The sequence below is a fragment of the Oncorhynchus nerka genome, linkage group LG14 (genome assembly GCF_034236695.1).
Source record: "Oncorhynchus nerka isolate Pitt River linkage group LG14, Oner_Uvic_2.0, whole genome shotgun sequence".
Classification (NCBI taxonomy): domain Eukaryota; kingdom Metazoa; phylum Chordata; class Actinopteri; order Salmoniformes; family Salmonidae; genus Oncorhynchus; species Oncorhynchus nerka.
In genome coordinates, this window is record NC_088409.1 from 41066219 (window position 1) to 41094010 (window position 27792).

Here is a 27792-nt window from a genome sequence, read left to right on the forward strand (position 1 = left end):
CAGAAATAGTGTGTGTTAAAACAATATACATGATCAAACAGTACCTGTCTGGGTGAGTTGCTACCCATTATAAAGAGGGGAGACATCAGGCCCTCAGGCAGACCTCCTCCACTGCTGATGGAGCAGGAGCCACTGGACACCCCTGAGGTGGCACAGCTCTTATCAGACGGCTGGCCACATGAGCCACAGACCACCGTGCGGCTCCGCAGGTTGTAGTCACTGTCCACACCGCACGCACTGTGGTTGCCCTGCAGAGGGAGACAGAGAACAGAAGGTTCCAACATTACTGGTAAATACTAACTGTAGCCACTGAGGCAGTGGTTCCTACACTTTTTAGCACAGAGACCCAGTAATGGTAAATAAAAGTCTTTCCATTTTTCTTGTCACCCTTTAGAGAAGTATTTAAGTGTATCATTGCACACCCCTGGCCTTGTTCAGTGACTAAATAAGTACTCTACATAAATGAACCTATTTTCATCTGAAACAGGGGATCCTGAACAACGTTTTGGCTCAATAGCCTTCCTCACAGTGCAAGTATAGTTTGAGTAATTTATTTATCATCCTGAGCCTGTGTCTTTCATAAAACGTGAGACTCACATCATCGTCATCATCTTCCTGGAACAGGGTGCGTGTAACCTTCCTCTGTGCCATTTCCTATGGGAAAGAGAGGCGCAGAACAGTCAGTTTGACAACCGGCTATGACATGAGTAAGGTTTTTTACCAAATCTCACATGTATTCAAATATGTAGGATAGGAAGTGGGATGATGTTGCCAAGAGAAAGACTGAACAGTCAACGGGACAATGGGAAGGTACAACTACAAACAGGTGCATGTAACATGTGTCTCTCACCTCTCCATTGGCGCTGACCAGGATGGTTTGGAACAGGTCTCCGCTGCCCCATGAGTTCTGGGTCTTCCACACCAGGTCTGAGGGGGTGTTGTGGGTGCCGCCTGCTCCTGAAGCCCAAATCTACAGAGCGAAGAGGTACAGGACTGTCTTATGACCTGATGCATACTATAGATGCTTTACACAACAGGCCCACATTGTGACAAACATGCTGCTCTCTGTTAGAATACACACTTCTCTCAACATGGTGTACTAAAAACTGAACACAAGCATAGTTGATGACAGTGCAGACATGATGAAGGTTTTACTCACTGTGACGGTCTGTCCTGCCTTGAGGTTGAATTTGGGGGGGAACTTGTAGACGATGGGGGTGCTGGTGCCCACCTGTCTCTTCACCTGCCAGTGGCCCAGAAGCTGGTCCTGAAAGAGAACAGACAAGCATCAAGTGGGTTTCAGCCAACGTCAACTAAAAATCACTAAGTAGAAAAGTGATTGTCCTTTTACAACATCAGCCTAACATGGTGTTTTTACTACAGTAGCTTCCTTACAAAACCTGTGCATTTGACCATAACAGAAAGAATGCGACAATGGGTCCTTTCTGCTACGATGCATGTCAAGCTGACCGATGAACTCCATACCTCGTTGGCCTTGTTGCTGAGGCGGACGTACTTCCCCTCCAGGTCCACCTCGTCCACGGTGACGCGGCCGCTAGCGGAGGCCTGCTGGGCAATGCGTGTACGCGTCACGGCGCCCCCCGCCAGGCTGGAGGTCTCGCTGTCGTTGTCATTGAGCCGTCTCTTCTTGGCGCTAGCCGTGCCTGAGGAGTTGCGGCTGCCGCTGGTGGACTGGACCACTCGGGCGCTGTGGCTGTGTCCTGAGCCCGAGGTACGGGTGGTATGGGTGTGTGCTGAGCCCGAGCCGGTGGTACGGGACACAGTGACTCGGGTTGGGGGAGGGCTGGGAGACAGACGCAGTCTGGGGGGGTGGCAGAGAAGAAGATTGTTGATACAAATCTAGTGTGGGTGTGTAGGTTACATGAGTTTATTTACTTCAGTCTGTGTGTAAATGTCTGTGTGTGGCTTTCAGTGCTCGTGTATGCATGATGTGTATTGTGCATATCTGTCATGCCTCCTCACCTCTCCTCCTCTCCCTCCAGCAGTTTACGATAGGCGCTGATCTCCATGTCCAGGGCCAGTTTGATGTCCAGCAGCTCCTGGTATTCATCCAGCTGTTGCTGCATTCGCATGCGCATGTCCCCCATCTCCCTCTCCTTGTCCTCCAGGCGCCGGCGCATCGTGTCCCGCTCCCGGGCCAGAGACTCCTCCAGCTCACGTACCCTGGCCTCCCTCGCCGCCAGCTAACACACAGAGGGTTGATACCCCGGTTAGACCAACCAAAAGGGCCATATTTGACAGAGACGAGATGAACTGCGCTAATACTTTGCATTAGAGCCAACACTAGAGCTAAGATAACAGCTGTCAGAGCTCCACAGTACAGAGATGTACGGTAAGAGACTTCTGTGATTGCACCCTGTCCACCTGTCAGCCGTACCTGTTTCTGCAGCTGGCTGAGCTGGGAGGACATGCCCTCCATCCGCACGCGGGTCTGCTGCAGCTCCTCGTGAGCCGCCCCCACCAGGGTACTGTTCCTGTCTGCGGAGTGACGGGCGTTCTCCAGCTGAGACACACACACACAGAGCCAGAGAGGTCAGAACGAAACCACACTACATGTGTCTGTGCTAGGTTGGCACTGGGCCAGTTAAAGCATGTTGAATGATGCATGGACAATTACTACCGATTTCAACTGGATGGACAGCTTAGTGAAATTAAAATGAAATAACACAATCGATTTGAACTGATTTACTTCTAGTCCACGTTTGAGCTGGCCGTGTGGACCAGTGGGTTGTGCTCCCTACCTTGGAGGTGTAGGTCTTCTCGATCTCCTCCTTATAGATGCGGACCTGCTCCTCGTGCTGGGCTCGCAGCTCCATCAGGGCCTCAGCCAGCTTACTCTCGTAATCCTGCTTTGTTCCTGCACTGTCAATCTCCACCATGCGAGACTCGTGCCTGCGCTTGGACTCCCTCAGCTCCTGCAGGGAGATAGACGGTACAGGCATACTTGAGTTATAGAAGAGGGGGTGAAGAGGTAACCTCATAAAACAGACTGATCTCGGTGTTCCATCAGTCTAGTTTGTAAGGCTAGTGAAGAGGACAGATGAGGAAACAAAAGGGAGAGAAAAAAAAAAGAGTGAGATAGATAAGGAGGAGCAGATCAGAGGGAGAAAAAGGAAGAGAAAAAAGAAAGTCTGAGGTAAAAAGAGAGAGAGGTCAAGGGGAAAAAGGAGCACTAGTGTAAGAGTGTAAGGTAAAAGAGGGGGAGAGAGAGAGAGAGCCTCACCTCTCCGTAGATGTTCTTCTGGAACTGCAGTTCTTCCTTGAGGGTCTGCAGGCGGTTCTCAGCGTCCACTCTCCTCAGCATCTCATCCTGAAGCTGCTTCTTAGCATCGCTCAGACCTGTCTCCAGCTAAGGGACAGAGAGTTTAAAGTTTGATGTTCACCTTTAGGGTTCTGTTAAATTAGATCAATTATTAATAATTTGTTGATCTGAAATCGCTAAAGTTATCAAAATCGCTTTAGCGAAGGGGAAGAGGAGCTGCATGTAAGATGTCAAAGCATGACTGGGTGAAACGATAGTTCAATTATGTGACCAGAAGGTGGCGTAGGAATATTATTCATTTCAGAGTTCATTGAGAACGATCCATGGTGATGCACTGACCTTGTTACAGTACTAACCCAAAAGTCATATTCACAGTTGATAGTTCTTTAAAAAGTAACATGTTTTTCTTTATATACACTGGAAGATTATAAAACATGTTTTTTCAATCATATGCAGTTTGAACCCTGTACCTGAGGAGAGAGTATATAGTATGTGTAGAATTCAGAGTTGGCCTTTACCACTAGTCTCTTACCTTGGCTAGCTGGGCCTTTAGGTCCCTGACCTCAGCATCTAGAGAGCGTTTCTCCCCCAGGGCAGTGGACAAAGAGGCATCTTTAGAGTTCAACAGAGCCTCTAGATCCCTCAGCCGGGCCAGAGCTGCCTCTAGGTCTGACTCCTTCTTCCCATTTCTGTTGAGACATAGGTAGACAAATATATCAGTTTCCTGTTTCACTAACACGGTCTGTGTTTGAGCAACTTGTGTCTAATGCAGTATGATTACAATAAAGGCTGTTATGCATTTAGGCTCTTACAAAAAGAGTCAAACTGTTTAGTAACCTCTGTACATAAACTTCCCATTGACCAACATTATGCACATAGGTTCCAATTCTGGGATGACGTACTCACTACCACTACCTATGAAAGACTCATGAATGCCTTGAGCTGTCCTTAACTGAACTCCCATCATATTGAATAAATTAATTGACAGGGACATAATTGAATCAAGCTCACGTGTTCTAAATAAAAGGCCAACAGGCACTCCTGAGGGAATCTCAGTTAAATCAAACACTGGCTGCAGAGATCCAACTTTTCCCTCAGCACATATCCTGACCACATTCTGCGCATGTGTTTCTTTACCTCTACTTTACACACACATTTTTGTGGTGTGATAATTCTTCAAGTGTTAATGCTGAAACGCCCATGCAGCATCTGCATTCAAACCATTTGAGCTCAATTCAGTTAAATGTTTACATTTTAGTCATTTAGCAGATATTCTTATCCAGAGCAATTAGGGTTAAGTGCCTTACTCAAAGGCCATCAACAGATTTTTAACCTAGGTCAGCTCAGGGATTCGAAACAGCTACCTTTCGGTTATTGGCCCAACGTACTTCATGGGGATATGCAATTAGATCTTGAGTTACGAAGTTGTCTACAGTGTTGTTTTGAATGATAAACAGTGAGCAGATTCAAGAGCAGATGGTGTTAAACTGTAGCAGAGCCTACTTGTGTATTTTGCCTAGTGGCGCACGCTTTTGAGTTTTGGCCACGAGAGAAAAATGTGGTGTTTTGTCCTTACAGTAACGTTATACTATGCTATTATATTCGGTTATGTAGAATACGATCATCATGTGATCTTGCAGCCATTGATTCAGCTTTGGTCTAACTTTATTAAAACGAGCACTATCCGCCAGAGTAGCCTGTTCTCTACGATTAGAGCAGAGATATGCGCGAAAAGTTGAAAATAAACATGCGCAGACGCTTTGAGGCTTTCCGGAAATTTGGACCGCAGCCACGGCCTAAATCAAAAACGTTAACATTTGTTGTTTGCATGTGTGTGGTTTTTTGTGTCAGATCTCTAAAGCAGGCATCAATTTGCCATAGTGGTAAAAAAATAAAAACTTGGTCCGGACCGTGGAAAAACTATGTTGCCAAACAGAAGAGGATGGGAAAGTGGTAGCTTGAGCATCATACCAGTTTGGCAAAGGCGCTCATTGAAAGCCAAGCAGGAAATAGATTCCCCGTTATTACATTTGGCCCTTGCGTTTCAATGTTCATGATCACTAATGACGCCCATCTGCTTGGGAGATGGCTTCCAGACGGCTAACCCACCACACTCATGCTCCCCCAGCCACTGCCAGCCTACAATAATCCCCTCTCCTTCCAAATGTATACATGAATTCAATAAAAAGACACAAAATCAGAACCATATGTATACGCCAATATAGCCTACACCAGTACAAGAACACACAAAGTATACAATGGAGTAGAAATTTGCTCTGCCACATACAGACTAGCCCTTGTCCCATCTCAGATTTCACAAAGGCCCAGAGAGCACGAATGTTCAGCAGGATGAGTGATTGATGGACTAACAGTTGGCATCCAACCACATTTACCGGCACCGGCCACCCACACAGCCCCAACCATTTGCATGAAAACAAAGACCCAACACAGCATCCTTCATGCACAGGAACACAAACACCCATACATATATTACAGTGATAATGGACAAGATCCAGCAATTAAAATGTAGAGGCATATTAGTCTGAAGGGTCCATTTAAAAACATAGTCTGCATATTTAATCAATAATAGCTTAGCTATACATGTGGCAGTAAACTGCCTACTCTGATCTGAATTAATTCAACCATTATTCTTGATTTTTAGAGGCTTAAAGAAACTCTACCCCGGTCTAGATTTGATTTGATCTCGATTTGATTACTCGTTTGTCATAAAGTCTGACACTGGGGTCATATTTAGCTTATTTTCCACCTGTGTGGATGGAGAGGACCAGTCTAACAGCTTGTACTGATAAGCCTGACTGACAGAGAAACACAGGAGAGTTCAGTGGGATGGAAACAAGGAGTCATGTGAGGAATGTGCTGGTACTGTTGCCGGACAAGGCCAGGCAGAAGTGAGGAGAGATGGAAGGGGGGTTCCTGGAAGAGAGGGATAAGAAGAAAGGAATTATTTCCGGTCAGCTCCTGTGCTGAAATATTTCCACTGAACTGCAAAAAGAGTCACTGTTTTAGATAGCATCTGTGACATAAGAGCTAGGCCTCACACATACACAGGCCCTCATACACCCAGCTACTTGGAGGGCATGAGACAAGGTAGTGTGAAGACATGTCCCACTAAATAGCAACCTCAACCAAAAACAAGCGAATCAAGGTGGACAGCTTAGTGACTGGGGACAAATGAAACAGCAGTTACTCTACTGTTATTGTCTTTTTTACAATGTGAATGTGAATGACCTGAGTATGGCAATATTGGGTGTGATGTGTGTCAGTAACTTTGTTCATCAGCTGTAGTGCTGAGGATATAGGTGATAATGAATATGAATTGCATTGTTGATCCGCTCTAGTGTTGAGGATATGGATGCCTGTGTATCCATAACTGCCAGTAAGCCTGCAATGCGTTTGTTTGCTCCAGGATGTCGACTTAACGGAATGCATGACCTGGCTGAACGTCATGCCTGAGAGCGTGAATGTGTGTGTGCAAACTGAATACATTTGTAGAGCAAAATGTACTTCGAAAAAAGTTTACATTTGAATCCATCCAAACTTGGACCCCACCTCAGAAACCGGTGTGGATGGAAGTCTGTTTATCAAAACAGCATGTGTTGGATGTGGACAGTTTATGCAACTGAATTTTAGGGGATAAAATAACCAAACCGGTGTACTGTATTTATAGCATATAGGGTGTGATGTGTTCAATTGTCACAATTACTCACAGGACATTGATCCGGGCATCTAGAGACCATGTAAAGAAAAGGAGTTAAGGAAGCCTACAGTTAACGGTCTATTTAGATAAGAGAAATTGTCGATGATGCTTCAAAAACACACAGTAGCCCGACTGTTTCTCCTGTGCACATTACTGTTGTGATAATCTTGGTTACCCAGAAGTAAAATTCTCTTGCGAAAGTTGGCCAATTCCTGTTTTACTTCTGGGGGGGAATGGCGTTAACAATTGTGATTATCTTTGTGCAAAGGAAGGAAGCAAAGTTTCCTCCCCCGGAAATGGAAACTCTCGGCTAAACCCCTACCTTCCGCTAATTCCCCCAGTGTTAATCATGGCCAAAATGCACATTTTATATTTCATGGATTTTTACAGAGAGACAATTTGACTTTGTGGCTGTGTAATCTAGTGGAAACTGTTTATCATCCACACAAGGGCTTGAAAAATCGACCACACCAGTTTAAGCACCGCAGTCACCCAATCCTGATTCGTCCAAGTAATCAACGACGAAAACCACAAACCAGGAACTGCTGCTGCTCGTAATCAAATAATTCTGTGAGCCTTGACAGATTCCTGCCGTTTCATCTGTCCACCAGAGATTACTGTTGTGACAACAGTGTTATATCAAAGCTCACACAACTTTAAAAAAGGGCAAAGGACAAAGAGCCGTCTCAAAACGTTTTCCAGTTTACATAGTGAGCAGCATAGCTACTGCCGAATGACAGTTTAGTGAGAGTGAGAGAGAGAGGGAGAAAGAAAGGTGAGGAGAGAGAGAAAAGGGGAGGAATAATAAAATGAAGGAATGTGTTGGTTCAGCCTCCACTCTTGGGTGACTCACTGCTATCTTTGTCCGCCTCATTCCTCCACTCTTGGGTGACTCACTGCTATCTTTGTCCACCTCATTGACGACAATGGAGCGAGCCCACCCCCAAAAAAACAAAACTACGGAAAACCCACAACCTGGCTATTTTGCTGTGCCGTTGCTATGACAACAGAGGCCTACTCATCTAAAGTTTGGCATTTCCCCATATTTTGGATATAATGGATAAACACGTAGAATTTCACTGCCGATGCTTACTTTGAGCATATTTCAGAGCTAAACTCAATCGAAAAAGTTTCCTCCCTCATAGGCCTATTTCGAAAAGCTTTCCTATTAGGCTCCTGGTGGAAAATCTAGCCTATAATTACTACAATATGACAGATGCATCATGCGGGAATTCCCACAAAGTCTTAAAGTATTTTAATGTCCTGGCAGCAGTAATACCTAAATAATGATTCACTATGAAGACCAGCCAGAAACCAGAGACCGTATCTGTTTCCCATGAAGTTGATGTTAAACAGATTGTATGTACTCTAAATCATATTTTAAAGGGTAGGAAGCATATGAACAATACTAGACACTTCATTTTAACCAGGGATACATATAGTTCACATCCAAATGACTTTTTACACAAATACTACAGCGGCATGATTATAGACAACTATGAACGCTCCTATACTCTGTGTGTGTGTGTGTGTGTCCGCACCCATCCTCTGGTCCCCTCATACTACCACACCCACTTTCTGACTCTCACACACACACACACACACACACACACACACACACACAGTAAATTACTTGCCCAGTTCCCCGACCTTGTAAACACAGCCATTTCCCTATCAGTGCAGGCTAACAGTGCACTGTAGTGAGGCAGTCAACGCTAAATCACCCCACTAATGGGAAAGGCCAAATCTCAATGGAGTCACACAGTCAATCAGGCAGTGCAAAAGGCCCTCTGGCCTCTCTGTGCTATTAGGGGGTCTGTTAGGAATGAGAATGTAATCCCCCCTCCCGTGTTACTACACAGTCTTCCACTGCACAGAGTTGTAATGGTTGATTGATCTTATTGGTACGGTGCGCAACTAAGGAACGACACCCCGCCCGTCTGGCTGGCATGTGTGAACACGTGTGGGTGGGTTTCCTTGGAAGTTGGAAATTACAAGGGGTCCTCCGTCCCTAAAGACGATCTTTGGGCTCCCATCCCTATTAATAGCTATCCTTCACAATCCCATTTTCCCAATACCAAAGTGGTAAGTTTAGGACACAGAGAGCCTAGAGGGGAAAAGGCTGTTGAATAATGGGGTCTTAGTGCAAACAAGGTCCAGAAATAGCAGTAGAGAGTTTTTCCAAGACCAACAGCCAGACTACACAATGTGTCAGAGTTTCAGGAGAATGCTGAAAACAGCATTGATTAAATGAAAACTTTATATATGAACCGCACATTTTAAGTATTCAGACCATGGATTGGTTCAACTTACTTCTGTACTGATTCAACAAAATGTTTAAGTATGTCATGTATTATTTCAACTAAAAGGTTGTTTATGTGAACATCATTTAGAAGCACTGTTAAGAGGACATGGAGATCTCTGACATTAAAAGAAAATATTATAATCCAAAGTACAGGCTGGCACATGATCATGTCTCTTCTGGGATCAAAACACAATGGAAAGGATTGTTTTCATTCCGTGTGTGTGTGTGTGTGTGTGTGTGTGTGTGTGTGTGTGTGAGAGAGATAAATCACAAGGGGAAAACAACCCAGCCATAGCCAGAAGCCACCCACTCACCACATCCATATGGGCAGATGGGAATAGAGTTCCTAGTGTTGTTTCACCACCAGCATCATGGTGCTCAAGACTGCTTTCTTCCTATGTGTTTCAAATAGACAAGCAGTGTGGGGGGGGCGAGGTTACAGAGGGGAGGCCATAAACAGCCTACACATGGGTCATGCTCAGTAGGTACAAAACGTTTTGAAACAGAAAACTAACCCCCCCCCCCTTCAAAATGTTTTTTTTTCCCCCCTTGTCATGTCTATTGAACATGACCCTGCTTTTTGCCTCCCATAATATCCCCATTCAAACACATGGCCAGCAATGACCAAAAGAAAGCATCTCTCCCACAGATAAAGCTTTTTATGTAGCTCTGGCTCTGTGTGTACGTGACACAGGCCTGGTTCCACTTTTAATGATTAGTTAGTGATTCACCATGACATGAGTCAGAAGCCTGGTGCCCTTTCATTCAGCATGTTGGCATAAAAGCTAGCTATTGTTTGATTGTCTAGCCCCGATAAGGTAGAGAACACAGGTTAGCCAGTTTGTCCTTGTCTATTACCACTTGTAACACTCGTTTTATAATACTTCGACTGTCAGGAGTGTTACCGACACACATAAAGTGATGTAGCTATGTAAATCAATTCTTACAGCTCTAAATGCATTTCAAACCTGTAGTAGCCTGTATCACCTATGAGCTTTAGTCACATTTCAGACGATAACACTAATGAAATGAATTGAGATTGCTTGGAATCAAACTACTGCATACTGACAAAGTTTAAATACATTTTAACCTTGGTAGAACATACGCTCCATGTAGATGAACAGCAAACAGTGTGTGACTGGCTTTGACAGAGCAAACAGAGTCAGTGGGGACAGAGCTTAACTGATCTGAGGCCAAGTGGGGTGGTGTGTGTCGTCGTCCCCCCCCCACACCCCACCGAAATCTGGTTGGCCACGCCAATGGCCCCCTCAGAGATCTGATCGGTCTTCTCTGAAAATATATTGACATGACGGGCACCGAGCATCTCACCGGAAAAAGCATCCGAGCAAGCGAAACAGCACCCCTCTGTCTTAGTATGTGTAGCCCATGTATCTGATCTTGTCTGGCCAAAGAGTATGACATGTCCATACAGCATCAGATACATGGGCTACAGATACGAAGACAGGGGGGCGCTGTTCGCCTCGCTTTCGATGCTTTCTCTGGTGAATTGAAGGAAAATTATGAAAGACCGTTAGACACAAATGAGAAATCATTTTAAAAGGGTTTCTTTTTTTAATTGTTCATTTTTGGAGACTTTGTAGGCTGAATGTCATTACACTTATGGCGTTTGTAAGATCCCTTTCCATTCAAATGGTGGCTGCACAGTGCACTGTTCGGATGCTGGACTTTGGAGTAGACAAACATGTGCAGGTAACCTACTTGACCTACTTTTTGATGCGATTTGTTTACCAATCAGGTGATAACATCATCAGACTGGTTGTGTTCATGACACATTAAAAGGGAATATACAGTTAATTTACTATAAAGCTGATAAAAATACATTTGTGCACACACAAGAACACATAGGAGGTCGCTTAAGAAAAAAAAGACACCCCACTGAATGTCACGGTATAAATTTGCTCTCTGGATGTCACTTTCAAGTGAATTTACTGCTGTATGCTGCTCTTCTATAAAATCCTGACCTCAAATGCAAACACTTTTGGAATTGATTTATTTGAACAGGGAAATGTACCAAACTTAAGCATTTAATATGTGTTGAACCATTATCATTGAAATTTGTAAACCCCCCCCCCCCCAAAAAAAAAATACAAATCAGGTTCAAAATGGTATGATCCCCCTAAACTGGGTCTGTGTCCCACCTTGGCCACCCCATTCAAAATGTTATGAGCACGCCACTGAACAGATTCAGAGCTTAACTGATCTGAGGACAATTACCCCATGCAGCTGCCTCGAGTTAATGAAATGAAAATGAAAGCTCTGCTGTGGTGCCATGTGAATAGATGGGGAGTGGTGCTAACGTTAGCATTATGGAACTAATACAGCAGACTGTGTGGCGCCTAATAGGAGGAGCAGTGTTAGCTTTAACATTCTTTAGCCTATTCTAGCCAATGGGAATATGTCTGTAACAGCACCCAACTGTTAGATGCACTATGCAGAAATCGCGCCACCATTTCCTGGTTGCTAAAATTCTAATAGTTTGCTTAATTTCAGTTTGTGACAAAACAAGCAAGTATAGTGTAGAGAATCATTGTACCATCTAAATTGCTGTGAAATATATTTTTCATAAGCAAAAATATTGTATTTTCAGCTGTTGGAAGCTGGTGTGGAAAACCGAAAAGTAAACGATGCAAAAACTAAACTTAAGAAGAGGAAGCATAGAAGTAGTGCATAGAACAGCTCTACCGCTTCTTAGACTTCCTTTCAACGAGAATGACAGATCTATAACCCACATTTCTATGTGAATTTGGTCAAGTCGCCCAAAAAGTTACATAATCCATCTTTAATAAGTTAAGATTAGTTCCCTTCTGCATTACGGTATGTAAACGTCAGTAAACATTTCCTTAGTGAACACTTGCATTGAGGAGTAGTCTATAACAGTAGATCGGACAATATTGGCCTGCACCTGGTTACACATCACAATCCTTTTAAAGCTTGGCTTGTATAGGCTCCAGTAAACAAGAGTGATGTTTAGTGACACAAAATGCTAAACATCTGGAGGTCTTCCTGAATGTTCAAAATGCTCCATGCAAAACATCAAACTCTGTTGAAGGAAATGAAAACGCTTCAGACATATTGATAATCTCAAATGTACTTTGAGCATTCAGAGTTGTGGTAATCCACTGGCAGTTACATTACTGATCAGATAAGAACATTTGGGGGTCGCATCCACTTCATCCACTACCAAATGGGAACTTCCCAGTGTGTTGTGTGTGTAACTTACTTTGAGGTGAGTGTGTGTGTTTTAATTTGGGTACATACAATGTGTGTGTCTAAGTATGATGTGTGTTCGTGTGGAGTGAGCATATGTGCAGAGGCCCAGCATCTTAAAGTGATTTACCCTGTTAGAGAGCGGATGACTCATTCAGCTTGGCTGGGTCTTGAAAATAATCAAAGTGCTATGGAAACTCTTATCCACACACACACTCGTTCCAGCCCGCCAATGCCTTCTCCGAACACAGTACTGGTCTACTGAAAGGCCAAACACTACTCTTTAATTATCAAAACTCAGCCCAACAAAGAGAGCTCTATATAGCAGACATCACATGTACAGTCTTAGCACATGTGTTTTCCATAGCCATGTACTTTGTTAGGGCCAGTGGAGTGAGTAGCCACGAGACTAGGCTAGGTATACTCCCACTTGCCCCACTCAGACCCCTAGAGCCTAGGGAACACTAAGTTGAAAGACAAAACAATGTATGAGAATAGCCATCAATTGTAGAACCTTCATATCAGACTTACTATTAACAACATTCCATGTTTTATAACTACAGCCACTGGAAGTCAGCCTTCAAGCTCCCTATTCATTACTAATCAATAAACTAGTTGAACAGCTGCTGAACTAACTACTAATGACACAGTAAACACTTGTAAAATGCTCTCAATGGGGCGGCAGGATAGCCTAGTGGTTAGAGCGTTGGGCCAGTAACGAAAAGTTTGCTGGATCGAATCCCCAACCAGAACTGTCGTTCTGCCCCTGAACAAGGCAGTAACCTAGGCCGTCATTGTAAATAAAAATTTGTTCTTAACTGACTTGCCTAGTTAATTAAAAGGTGCAATTTTTTAAATAAAAATAATCAACGACATGAAAACTGGCTGTTCATTTATTTATTTTACCTAGGCAAGTCAGTTAAGAACAAATTCTTATTTTCAATGACAGCCTAGGAACAGTGGGTTAACTGCCTGTTCAGGGGCAGAACGACAGACTTGCCAGCTCGGGAGTTTTGAACTTGCAACCTTCCGGTTGCTAGTCCAACACTCTAACCACTAGGCTACCCTGCCGCCCCAAAATGACAAACAATGTTTCTATAACACATTTTTTAAATATACTTAAAACATTTCAATAAGCCTGAACCTGTCTCTCTAATAGCAGGTCACAGAACAGGTTTCATTTGTGGCCTACACACCGTTGTGGCTAAAATAAAGTGTGTCACCCAAATCCAGGGAGCCTGTGGTCCAGACAGACTTGGTTCTGTATAACTTGAGAAGGTCACACTGTGTCACATGATACAGGCTGAGGTCATGCTGGTAGAATGACGCTGCCCTCGAGGGAGTTTTCCGAGAGAATAGAGATCCAAACCTCCTGGGAGAAGCTGTAGTATAATAAACTGTCATGGTACACATTTCGTCCCTGAGGAAAACGAGTGGGGAAAAGGCTGCACACACTGCTGAGTTTCTATCTGTTCCATGAAGAGCGAGCGCTTTAGAAACCAAATATTGATTCTTTGTGCCTCACGAACTGTAGCAAAGATGGATTCTATGTTGAATAAGACATTTTTCTTCTTATATTCAATTCAAGTTATGTTCTGCACAATTAAGGATGGGCACCAACTATTGCTTTCTCTGAGGTGTACTTCTATTGTGAACTTTAGACATTCATATCCGGAGGGATTGAGCCAAAAGCCTTTATTGAGAGGTTGTTTGAGTGCAGAACCAGAGTATTTGAACAGCTTTGATACATCATCATTCATTGGTGGGGAGAGGATGTTTGCTCTTGTCCATTTTAAAGGGAGAGTGACTTAATTCAAACACTTTAGCATAACAAATGGACTTCAATGGGTTCCTCCTGTCGTCCAGCTGTGTGTCAGCCCGGCAGAACATTCACATGATTAAATGGAAGTAGAGTGCAGTAGACGTCAGCGAATTGTTTAGAGTTTCCCTAAGCTAAATGTAGCCGTACAGCCCTTGGTTACTAGTGGTAACCAAACTATGTGTTTATAAAATATTTGGGCCTACAAATAGACCACTTAGCCTCCTTGTATTACCATCCTTGTGGGTACCGGAAATCCCCAAAAGGACAGTAAAACAAGGTAAATTCTCCCCACCAGGACAAAGGCTATTTGAAGCTTATGGGTTAGGTTTAGGGTTGCAGGTTAAGGTTAGGTTTAGAGAAAATAGGATTTTTAATGGAAATCTATTTTAGGTCCCCACAAATATAGTAAAACATGTGTGTGCGAGCACGAGCACAGAAATGAAACTGAGACAAAAACTTTCTTAATGAAGGAAATGTGTTCATGCTATATGATAAGTGTACTTCCTGCTGTGTTCTCTGATAGCTCCAAAGTGCTACAAGTTGGCATGGCAGCCACTCCAACACAAAATACATTACAGTACATAAAGAAGCCAAACGACTTCATATCAGATTTTCCATCATTCAGGTCATTGGAATGAAATGGTTAAAAAAGGAAATACGTTGGGAAACTTCACACTGCAACCATATTAATTCTAATGAACATTTATCCTGCATACCGTTCCCTCAATAAACAGACAAAACATCTATGTGTGTAGATCTAGAAGATGTTATCTGTCCTGTCCCACCATTAGCTACACTTATCTGTTACTCTTTGCCAACAGGTGTTACACACAGCAACCTTGGAAAAGAGTCTGGAAATGGGAGTGGGTATTGACTTTTGAACTCCCTCAATGATCTAGCCCATTCCACCACCTTTGATTCCAAATGCCTACAACTCCGACCATAAAAAAATAATTGTTCTACAGTTTGCAATAGATTAGCGAACCATCTTTACTTCCAGGGAGTGAAAGTCAAAAAGCAATAGGTTTTGACAATATAATTCAGTGGCATTTTTCAACAGGTGAACCAACAATAAGATCTAGAAAGAACACCGTATCTGCAGAGCATGCATGGGTCTCACTGTATATTGTCAACACAAAGCAGCCTATTCATCGTCTGGATGGGGAGACAAGGGATTGTCCTGCCAATGACGACCAGGAGCAGGTTCCCCCACACATGCTCCTATTTCACAGCCACAGATGGAAGGCACTGTGGCATGAGACTAGCGTCCGCCGCCCCTCTTAGGTTCCAGAGGAGGAGCATCCACAGTGGATAAGTAGACCTTGACGAATGTGGGAGTGTGGGCCAAGCCTTGGGGCTCATGTTGAAGCTTAGCAAATCATATTGCAGCATAGCAGCGTCTTAGGTGGGTAGTCAATATTTTTAGGCTAGCCCGCTTGTGTTCTAGCCTAGCGATTCTTACTCTATCCTAACAGTGGAACATGCTTTAGCCAAATAAGGTTTGTTTTTATCCCCCCTGGCAAATCATTTACAAGCTAGACTGGGTTGTAGACGAGCAGTTTACATCCTAGTAGCCCAATGGCGATGGTCTGTCCTCAGGGGAGTTGCATGTGTCTGTTGCGACAAAGACGACTGTGTGGCGTGGCCCAATGGCATGTCTAAGAACAGGTGTGTATAGTCACAGGCCGTGGTAAGTGACAGTTACATCTGCTGCAGCACACTACAAAACAGGGCTAGAGGGCTTGGCACTGTATAATGTAGGGCCTACAGTAATGGGGTATTATAATATTTGAATGACTAAGAATATTGATGAAAGGGACATGCACACTTTATTTGTTGGGACGGTATACTGCTCTGTCTCTGATAAGAAAGTTACATTTACTTGCAAGTCCTCATAGGGCACCAGCCAAAGGTAATAACATGGTGTTGATAGGGAACTGGATGATACGTATTAACTATTAATAAAGATGGCTCGCTGCTCTGCCCCAGAAATCCAGACCTAAAGAAAGGCCACAGCCAGCAGCTCCCTTCCCACAATCAAGGCCCTGAAAAACCTCTGAGTCACCACCCTGTCACACGCCCATGCCAAGACTCCCCAGCTGCCATGGCAACCAAACACTGGCAAACACACCGGCTGCAGCGTAAGAGACCGAGGCTGCCCACGCAGGCCTGAGAGATACATTTCCACCACACGTGTAACAAATGATTGGTTTCCAACGGAAGTTATAGGCGCTGTTGCTATTCTTCACTCAGCTAGGGACCTTACGGCACAATGGGAAAGAGAATTTAAGTGAACTGTAAAATTCCATTCACTCACCAAACAGAATTGGTTTTTAAAGAGAGTCACTACTCCTCAGACAGCCCAACTCACTCAACACACTCAAGTCAAGACCCAGAAGTCCACACCCTGACCAAGGTCGGCACTCAAACCCACCCCAGAGCCACACCCTCACCTGCAACGTTGGGCACACCAAACACTGTACATTCCATCTTGACAGATACACTGAAAACACCAATTGAAACATTAACCCAGTGAAAACACAATGGCACTATGGTTGAACAAGTAAGACTCCACCCTCACGTGTCTGTACAGACACCATTGCTTCAACATTGCAATTGCACGGTGTTGAAAACCAGAGTCATGCCAATGAGAAGCTGTTGAAGACAGTGTTTGCATAGCTTAAAATATTCCTATTCTCTGTTTGCTACTCCCTGCGGAGGGAAGCCCCATGCATAAACGAGGGTACGTTAAAGAAGTTTTAAAAAAATAGTAAAATAACAAGTAAATACAACTAACACTTTCAACTGTCTTTCATTTTCTCAGACACACTGCAACCCGATTTGCACTTTGCCAAGACATTCAAACATTCCTGTGGAGTCATTGCAGGCCGTTGCCTGCTCGTAGGGAGAGAGAGAGAGAGAGCGAGAGATGTGAGCTATTGTCTAGTCTGTGGGCACATTTACCCACTTACATTTACATTTACATTTAAGTCATTTAGCAGACGCTCTTATCCAGAGCGACTTACAAATTGGTGCTTTCACCTTATGACATCAAGTGGCTGTTCCACTGGATGTCATAAGGTGAAAGCACCAATTTGTAAGTCGCTCTGGATAAGAGCGTCTGCTAAATGACTTAAATGTAAATGTAAATGCACTTAACTCTGGTAGACAGATCCCTTTAACATTCTCCCAAAGGTCTAAGTCTAACCTACACAGCCAGTTCCGATGGCTCAGTTGGTTGGAGAATGGTGCCAACATCAGAGTTTGGATTAAAGCATATTTTATCTTAACCTGGAAACCTGCTTACAGGCTTTGATTGAAATGCGCTGTGTAATAATGCATTGCATGCATGGGATTGTGGGAGGGTTGACTGTCATTACACTCGTAAGTCAAGCTAAACAGAGCGAGCTGTTTGTCAGGGCGTGGCCCCGTGGCTGGGCCCTTTGTCATTACCATGTAGGGGAATACAGTATTACTACCCAACCTGCTGAAAACCACCAGGAATGTACACAACTAATGTCAGGCATGTCGCTCTCCACACCTCTAAAGGATTTTAGAAGTCGGAGTTTAAGGTAGTGTGCATTCTGGTGCAAAATGGATGTTGCATCACCCAGGTGTGGATTAGAAGCACTACCACTCACATCCTCAGTGGCAAACTGCCTTGGAATTAAAGGTTGCAATGGTTTAAATTCAATTATTTATTAGTAAAGGCTTATCTGACCAACGCTCTGACAAATGTGCCAGCATACTAGGTATCCAGTCCAGGGTGAAAATGGTTTCAGGGCTGGTGTACTTATGGTTTGGAAGAGAAAGAGGAACATGATGTAGTAGTGGAAATCTACTTAATTGAGAATGACTGTTGTGAAGGACTGGAGTAAGAGCAGACCTGCACTGGTTGATGAGTCAGAGCCAGTACAGGGAAATAACGTCACCACAAATGAGGTATAATGAAATGAGATGGTGTCTCGTCCTCTGGTTTGCATATGCCCCTCCCTATCATCATATAGGAGGTTGTAGGCAGTTAAATGTGTGTCAGTGAGATTACATGCTGAATCACAATCACTTTCAAATTTAGACTAAATTAATTAGCCACTTGGCCAAAACCCAATGTGTCCCTCGGCCAGAAACTTACAACAGGGAGCATGGCAATAGACTAACTTTATGACACCACAATTTGATACAGGATTACCCATAAACCTCCTGCCTTTCTGTCCCCATCCCAGGGTTTCCCCTAATAATACTCCTGCAAACCCATCTTTGCTAGCTCTCTTGCCCCATACCTAGAACATTTGGCCTCAATTCAACTGAACATTTGTTTTTGCAGCCTTTACATGCTGCCTACAAAAGAAATGACCTAAACCCTGCCAACCCAATGTGTCCTACCTGACTTTGAGCTCCTTGTAATCCTCCTTGACTTTGCCTAGCTCCAGCTGCAGTCGGGCGCGCTCCTTGGCCACCGAGTCGAGGGTCTTGCGGGCGTCGGCAAGCTCCGTCTCATAGGCCACCTTCATGCCCGTCACCTCACGGCTGATCTCGGTCTCCGACTCGGTGATGCGCAGCCGCAGCCCAGCATTCTCTATCTCCAGCGAGCGCACCTTGTCGATGTAGACGGCCAGCCGATCGTTGAGGTTGCACAGGTCGTCCTTCTCCTGCAGGCGAGAGATGCGGGTTGGGGAGAGTGGGGTGGCAGTCCCACCGCGGCTGGCTCGTTTCTGACCCGGAGATTCCATAGTGGACATCCAGCAGGTGGTTCAGGTGGTTGGCTGGGAGACAGGCTGTGGAGGGAAGGATTCATTAGTTAATCAACATCTGATACAGCAAATGTTAGAACAAGTATAGCGAAGCCTGAGGGAGGAACCATGTGAGTTAGCATGTGCCAAAATAGAAAATAGTAAAGGAGGAGGGGGTTGGGGCTTAGGCGTATAACAGCTACGCATCTCTCTCACCATCAGAGAAGCCCTACTAAAAATGCTGTTTGGGTGGTTAAGCAACTTTAGCTCTCTCCTGAGCAAGTCTAATTCCCACCGTCTGGCGTCTGCAGTGAACAGGCAATTAGACAATTTTGATAACACACAAAATATGTATTCAAGAACTACAGAAGCATACAAAACAATGAACAAACATTACACAAGCAAAGAATATCTGCATCATCTCCCTTGTCCGCCAACTGCTTGTTGAGACAGAGTGAAGAAGTACTAACAGCCTGCTAATTATGCCAGAGTCACTAATTCAGAGAAATCTGTCCGATGGTTGTCTCCCTCCACTTACATTCGGCTTGCCTAAATCTCAGTCATTACACCATGGCCTTGACTCACTACATAAACAAACACAGCAGGATGCCCTGATTAGGAGATGAAGAACCACTTTCTCAATGTTTAGATGGTCAGAGGCAACAGTGAAATGACTGTCAGAAAGTACTGGATGAAAGGCTTTCGAAGCCCAAAAAACTAGCTGAGATTCCACTCTGGAACTTTGATATCGCAGTAGAGTAAATTATGTTTCCACAATATATTGACAATTAGCAATACAAAAAATTATATATATTTTCAATATCCATGTTTATATTTTTCAATATTAAAAAATGTATGTTAAAAATAAATATTGAAATCTAAATACTACTCCTATTACAGAGCACGCTGTAAAGCTTCTTATGCCACCAATTCTTGCTTTGTAGCATCTACAGATTAAACATTATGGAGTCTTAAAGGAGGCCTTGGTATGCCCGAAATGTCATAAATATGCCAACTTTGACTAATTATTTCTCAATTATGCTTTTAGATACACATTTTAAATACACACTGAATGTACCAAACATTAGGAACACCTTCCTAATATTCCACCCCCTTTAGCCCTCAGAACAGCCTCAAATCTTCGGGGCACAGACGCTACAAGGTGTTGAAAGCGTTCCACAGGGATGCTGGCCCATGTCGACTCCAATGGTGCCGACAGTTGTGTCAAGTTGGCTGGATGTCCTTTGGTTGGTGGGCCGTTCTTGATACACACGGGAAACTTGAGAGTGAAAAGCCCAGCAGCGTTGCAGTTTGACACACACAAACCGGTGCGCCTGGCACCTACTACCATACCCTTTTCAAAGGAACTTAAATAATGCTCTTGCCTATTCACCCTCTGAATGGCACACATACACAATCCATACCTCAATTGTCTCTAGGCTTAAAAATCCATCTTTGACTCATCTTCTCCCCTTCAACTGCCCTGATTGAAGTGGATTTAACAGGTTTCATCAATAATGGATTATAGCTTTCACCTGGTCAGTCAGTCATGGAAAGAGCAGGTGTTCCTAATGTTTTGTACACTCATTGTACATTAACAATCCTTCTTCCAAAGGACTGTTGTATGGATTTCATTTTGAGAAAATCCCCAAAAGCATGGTCTTTTTTGTCTGGGTTTTGTGAGGAATCACTCAGATGTAATCTATTTCATTACTCGTGCAATGATACAGCATTTATGATAAATAAGTAACTGATGAATGTGAACACCTTAGCACTACATATAATGCACATGTGTCAAGCCCTTTCCATAGATAATGAGGTACTTTTGGAAAGAGTAACTACTACATTACTTTCCCCAATAACCATGCATTAGAGTAACTTACACTGAATGACTTATATACTTTGAAAAGGTCACAGCCGAGTTGTTATCCTACACCCCCAACCGGTCAACAACGAAAGTGAAATTAAATTTGAACTGTACACTGTAGCCGTCAAGATCAAAGTACAAGCAGGAACCTATTCTCACATCTCTGTTAGTGTGGGCTGACATTCACAACTGTCAGTCAAAGTGCAACCAGAGCCAAAACGTCTTTACCTTACCTTAGTGGGTGTGTGAGGTTGTGAGTGGAAGCCTCCTGGTGGAACAGTGTGTGTGTCTGCACAGCCGGACTCTCTGGAAGTTCAGCTGCCGCTGTGTGTTGTAGATAGGTGTTCTTCTCTGGGTCTGAGGTGCCCCTGTGGAGTATAGGGAGGAGGATCAGTGCTGTCTGTGTGCCTTTGGCTCACGCTCTGGAATGGCTGCGTCACAGTCTCTCCCTGCACATGTATCGCTGAAGAGAGAAAGAGAGCGGGAAGTAGGGAGAGGGTGGGGCAAGGAGGAGCCAGGCTGGAATAATACAGATAGAGCCCACACACAGCACAGCAACTACTTAGCTCCCTGGTGTCTCTCTCTTACTCTCTTTTCCTTTCTCTTTCATTCACAGTGGGCTCACAGACACAGTGATCCCAACTGCTTGGACATGTGGCCTGTCAGTGAAAGCTCCACTTTCAAGTGCAAACAGACAGAGAAAAATGGTTGGATGGAAAATCCACCCTGATCCATTCTTTAACTGTACGGAGCTGTACAAATTTGTCTAGTCTGTAATTGCAAATCATCACCTTACTGTCAGCTCACAAAAAAAAAGATTGTTTGCACCATTTTTTTAAATCAAAAGACCAAAAATCCCCAAGAAAATAGTCTGTTACTGCTATATTTCCAATGAAGGGTACAGCACAGTACACCAATACAGTAATTCCCATAGGTCATCTTCAAGCTCCCAGGTCTCTTTATCATCTCTGCTCGAAGATGGATCTTGTATTTATTGCCTCGGGGTGGAGTTAATGAAAGAACAGGTCCAATCAAGTCCAATGTCAGGAGGGGATGGTTATTCTGGTGTGTGTGTGTGTGTGTATACTGTTGATGGAGAGTGTGGGCATGGCATTGGACAGGCCCAGTAGCTATGGGAGTACCCTGGCGAAGCTCTAGCAGTGGAAAGGGCCTGTAATTTTGTGGCCTTCTCTCTCTGAGTCACATATCCCAGCACAAACAGCTCACTGTGTTCAGCGCTGCCCCCTTTTTTTTTACCCCTTCCTCTCTCCCATTTCTCTCCCTCCCTCCCGCTCACTGTTCTTTCTCCTTAGGCATTCCCCCTAAAAAGTGGTGGAAAAAGTACCTAATTGTCATACTTGAGTACTATATAAATAGTAAAGTAATGTAAAGACACTCCAAAAAACTACTTAAGTAGTACTTAAAAGTATGTTTACTTACGTATTTTACACCACTTCCCCTAACAAACAACAAGCTTGTTCCAAATTAAGTATTTACCCCAAACTCTTACACTGGACATTGGACTATACTAAAAAAGCAGCAAATAGCCAACTCTTTGGGTGGACTGCATCTGTGCCTGAACCATAGAGGACTCAAAAAAACATAGTACTAAGAAGCTACTACTGGGTTTGCTTCAAATTGAGGCGGCAGGTAGCCTAGTGGTTTTAGCGTTGGGCCAGTAACCGAAAGGTTGCTAGAGCGAATCCCCGAACTGACAAGGTAAAAATCTGTCATTCTGCCCCTGAACAACTGACGGCCTGTTCCTAGGCCATCATTGTAAATAAGAATTTGTTCTTAACGGACTTGCCAAGTCAAATAAAATGTTACATAAAAATTCACTTCATTTTGGTACCTGCACAAATAACATAACCATATAACCCTTTGGGTTAACAATAGTAGGACCGAGACAATACCAGAATCACAATACTCATTAGTATCGTGGCAAGGAAACCAAACACAAAATGGATTTTACGTCTTTAGGAAAACAGCCCTAATTTCGGAAACAAACATTATGTCATCCAGAGAAACATTTATTTATTTTCCAAACTATAGCACATAATATTTTACATACAGTTGAAGTTAACATACACTTAGGTTGGAGTCATTAAAACTCATTTTTCAACCACTCCACAAATGTCTTGTTAACAAACTATAGTTTTGGCAAGTCGGTTAGGACATCTACTTTGTGCATGACACAAGTAATTTTTCCAACAATTGTTTACACGCAGATTATTTCACTTATAACTCACTGTATCATAATTCCAGTGGGTCAGAAGTTTACATACACTAAGTTGACTGTGCCTTTAAACAGCTTGGAAAATTCCAGAAAATGATGTCATGGCTTTAGAAGCTTCTGATAGGCTATTTGACATAATTTGAGTAGATTGGAGGTGTACCTGTGGATGTATTTCAAGGCCTACCTTCAAACTCAGTGTCTCTTTGCTTGACATCATGGGAAAATCAAAAGAAATTGGCCAAGACCTCAGAAAGAAAATTGTAGACGTTCACAAGTCTGGTTCATCCTTGGGAGCAATTTCCAAATGCCTGAAGGTAACACGTTCATCTGTACAAACAATAGTACGCAAGTATAAACACCATGGGACCACGCAGCCGTCATACCGCTCAGGAAGGAGACGCGTTCTGTCTCCTAGAGTTGAACGTACTTTGGTGTGAAAAGTGCAAATCAATCCCAGAACAACAGCAAAGGACCTTGTGAAGATGCTGGATGAAACAGGTACAAAAGTATCTATATCCACAGTAAAACGAGTCGTACATCAACATAACCTGAAAGGCCACTCAGCAAGAAAGAAGCCACTGCTCCGAAACAGCCATAAAAAAAGTCAGACTATGGTTTACAACTGCACATGGGGACAAAGATCGTACTTTTTGGAGAAATGTCCTCTGGTCTGATGAAACAAAAATAGAACTGTTTGGCCATAATGACCATTGTTTTGTTTGGAGGAAAAAGGGGAAGGCTTGCAAGCAGAAGAATACCATCTCAACCGTGAAGCACAGGGGTGGCAGCCTCATGTTGTGGGGTGATTTGCTGCAGGAGGGACTGGTGCACTTTACAAAATAAATGGCATCATGAGGGAGGGAAATTATGTGGATATATTGAAGCAACTTCTCAAGACATCAGTCAGGAAGTTAAAGCTTGGTCGCAAATTGGTCTTCCAAATGGACAATGACCCCAAGCATACTTCCAAAGTTGTGGCAAAATGGCTTAAGGACAACAAAGTCAAGGTATGGGAGTGGCCATCACAAAGCCCTGACCTCAGTCCTATAGAATGTTTGTGGGCAGAACTGAAAAGGTGTGAGCGAGCAAGGAGGCCTACAAACCTGACTCAGTTACACCAGCTCTGTCAGGAGGAATGGGCCAAAATTCACCCAACTTATTGTGGGAAGCTTGTGGGAGGCTACCCGAAACATTTGACTCAAGTTAAACAATTTAAAGGCAAAGCTACCAAATACTAATTGAGTGTGTGTAAACTTCTGAACCACTGGGAATGTGATGAAAGAAATACAAGCTGAAATAAATCATTCTCTCTATGATTCTGACATTTCACATTCGTAAAATAAAGTGGTGATCCTAACTGACCTAAAACAGGTAATTTTTCTAGGATTAAATGTCAGGAATTGTGAAAAACTGAGTTTAAATGTACTTGGCTAAGGCATATGTAAACTTCCGACTTCAACTGTATATCAGGTTTTAAAGGACCAAAGACTGTTCTGCTTCGTGTTCTCATTTTTGCCATGTAAAAAAAAAAATATGATACTGGTATCCTCACAGCCCTAAACAGAGAGATCAGACTTTTGGATGAAGGCTGTTGCTTGATGTAAAACCAACACACAAAGCGGGTCCGCTGAAATCCAGGGTCAGGAGTGAATGCTCTAACTCTCTGAGGCACTCATCCAGTCAACAGGCAGGAACAGGAATGACAACTTACGAGACATGACAGGCAACATGTGGCATGTTAACTCTGCAGTCAGCCCTTTCTTTCGGTTTCATTCTCTTTCCATTCCCCTATAGCATTCCAAGAGGGCAGCAAAAAACAAGACACTGTTGAGCAATCTAAATGTTTTCTTTTTTACGAATGAGATACTCGATTGAATGCTGATGCACTACGTACAGGATGTGGCTGGGGTTATAGCATCAATTTAGACAAGTGTGTCTGGGTAAGCTTCATCTAATATTTTTATCTGGACACTTTGTTTACCTGGAACTTTTCCTTATTGTAGGCTACTACCACTTTTAGTCTTAATCTTTACTACACTACTCACTGTTTAGCACATGACCTCATGTGAATCCTTAAAGAGATGGGTGGGCCTGGTTTAAGAGGATGTGAACAATACTGAATGGGTGTAGACAAAGGAAAGCTCTCCAGTAGGTACCAAAACATTCAAAGGCCCTTTTCTCAAAAGTGATTTTACAAGCATATAACATTCAAAGCAGAATTACTTTCCCATAGTTCCTAAAAAAAAAAATGCTGTGCATGATATATAATGTTGTAGCTTCGAATCTCTACTTTTATCCAAAGTAAAAAACACAATTTCAAATTTTGCTACATAAGACCGAATCCAGGTGGTGAGTCACATATCATCTAAGGCCACAGTAAAACTGCAACTAGTAATCAAAGTATGGAATATTCACCCTTAACGGTAGTATCACTTGTTACATTTGTCACTGCAAGGCATATCCTAGTTTATTTCATACTTCCACCTTGGTTTATTTTGTGTTAGCTTATGAAATGAACAAATGGCTACAGAAAATAATTTGACATGCAGCTGAGACAGGTTGCTATAGGCTGTTTGCTCTGGTGTAATTTTTGTGACCAGGATCAATCTCTACAAAGTTCAACAAAAATAAATGTAAAGATACATTAGCCTACTTTGTATTAAAGTTTCAGTGTATGCTAAAATGGTTTATACTCTGTTGTATGAATGGCTTTTGATGCATTGTCCGACTAGTATTAACTGTAAATCCTTTACCCTCGGGGGAAGAATGGCATGCTTCACTTCAGATGCTCTACTCTTCTGCTCCTGATTTACAAAATGTATCAGCAGAGTACAGTAGGACTACATTGGCAGACGATGTGCTAACTTTGTTTTGTACAGGCATCCTCCCTTTGGGTGGGTCCAAAAGATACAGGACCACAAGGGACAAAGGATCAAGCCCAAGGTCCCATTTAGCATAATTAGGAACATGATGTGATTATGAAGTGTCCCATAGGAACAGATAAAGAGGGTATAGGGCTCAAAATGGAAAAGAGCTCCAATATGCCTCTTCCTAATCCTAACCACTTGTTTTAATGGCTGGCTGAATATCTAGTGAATGACTACTGAGGCTGATGAGCAGGCCCAAAATATGGGTTGGGAATTTAATGTAATTCATCTCTCATAATTCGCCAAAAAATTAATTAATCTCTCATAATTCGCAAAAAAAGTAATTCATCTCTCATAATTCGCCAAAAAATTATTTAATCTCTCATAATTCGCAAAAAAGTAATTAATCTCATCATTCCATTCGTCTGGAATGGACATATTGGTAGGTAGTACTTGACGTTTGAGAGACACGTGGCCGCGCCCCCTGCCTTTTGTTATCCATCCAGTCAAGACAATTATTCCTCCTTCAGTAAACACAGGCAGAAACAAAGGCATAGGCGCCACCCACCGGCCAACTGTTGATGAGAACTCTGACTGACGTAAAGTGCAGGAATTACATTTTAGGAAACATATTATAGAAGGACGGAAACATGCTGATTTAAAACAGCAAACCATTTCACCTCAACAGAATATGACCAGATTGGCTTCTATGATAAAACTTACCACAACCAGTTGTGGACTTTTTGGTTTGTTGACTGATGAAAGAAAGTCACTTCAAAAACATACGCATTTGTCACCATTAAGTGAAATGTAAGTAGCCTACAATTTGTTTGAAATACTGATGTAGCCTAATTATAAACTACCTGGCATACGGTGTTACAGCCATCTGCAAATTTGATTAATTACGTTGCTGCGCCCGCTAACGTCTTCTTCTCTGGTATCATGGCGTTTGCTCATTTTGTTTGTGCATGCCGCCACCTGCTGTGCGGTAGTGTGGTCAATCACGTTATATTCATTTTGTGACACAAAAATAAAAAAGGAAGGGGGAAAAGGAAAAAAACGTCACCACGAACCCTGCACCTATAAACAGGTTTGTAGTGCTGAGGAAGCTTTTTCATTGTGAGAATAGACAGGAAATTAATTATTATAAATTCTGAATCAAATATTCAATTACCGCAAAAATTCCATGAAAAATAATAGAGTGACAAACCAAATAGAGATCCACAGTGGAGGTGTGGAAATCTTGGTTTCAAACAGGGAAATAGTTCCAATAGTTTTTTCAGTGTTAATTTTTCCCACGGGGAATTTTAGAAACACTTAAAAGGGGGCTTTATTTCGTGTAGTCTTACCCTGGCGTGAATTTTTGATAACCATGTAAATCTCTCAGACAAGGTGATGTTTACCAATATTTTCAGCTCTATTTACTATCAGATTCAAAAATGCTAATTAACATCAAAGTAGACATCATGCAATTTACATGGTTACACATATTTACACAGTTATCAAAACCGCTGAAAAACATTCCCACTGCATGATGCTGCCACCACCATGCTTCACCGTAGGGATGGTGCCAGGTTCCCTTCACACATGATGCTTGGCATTCAGGCCAAAGAATCTTGTTTCTCATGGTCTGAGAGTTCTTTAGGTTCCTTTTGGCAAACTCCAAACGGGCTGTTATGTGCCTTTTACTGATGAGTGGCTTCCGTCTGGCCACTCTACCAAAATGCCTGATTGGT

General features: G+C 43.1%; 1 protein-coding gene across 2 annotated transcripts in view; it reads right to left on the reverse strand.

The window, feature by feature from the left end:
* Positions 1-26944, reverse strand: part of LOC115141082 (lamin-A-like) — a 29526-nt gene extending 2582 nt beyond the window's left edge. Inside the window, exons 1-13 of one of the 2 annotated variants that reach the window (XM_029679694.2) lie at positions 26780-26944; positions 21187-21321; positions 18740-19131; positions 3816-3972; positions 3245-3370; positions 2763-2936; positions 2399-2524; positions 1984-2204; positions 1486-1822; positions 1160-1267; positions 851-970; positions 598-654; positions 45-248 (exon numbers count right to left, since the gene is read on the reverse strand). In XM_029679694.2, the coding sequence (XP_029535554.1) occupies positions 45-248; positions 598-654; positions 851-970; positions 1160-1267; positions 1486-1822; positions 1984-2204; positions 2399-2524; positions 2763-2936; positions 3245-3370; positions 3816-3972; positions 18740-19095 (1986 nt within the window). In that variant the 5' untranslated portion in view covers positions 19096-19131; positions 21187-21321; positions 26780-26944. Of the gene's footprint in view, positions 1-44; positions 249-597; positions 655-850; positions 971-1159; positions 1268-1485; positions 1823-1983; positions 2205-2398; positions 2525-2762; positions 2937-3244; positions 3371-3815; positions 3973-18739; positions 19132-21186; positions 21513-26779 lie in introns of those variants that run through there. The other variant, XM_065000074.1, reaches the window with a different exon arrangement.
* Positions 26945-27792: the final 848 nt, after the last annotated feature.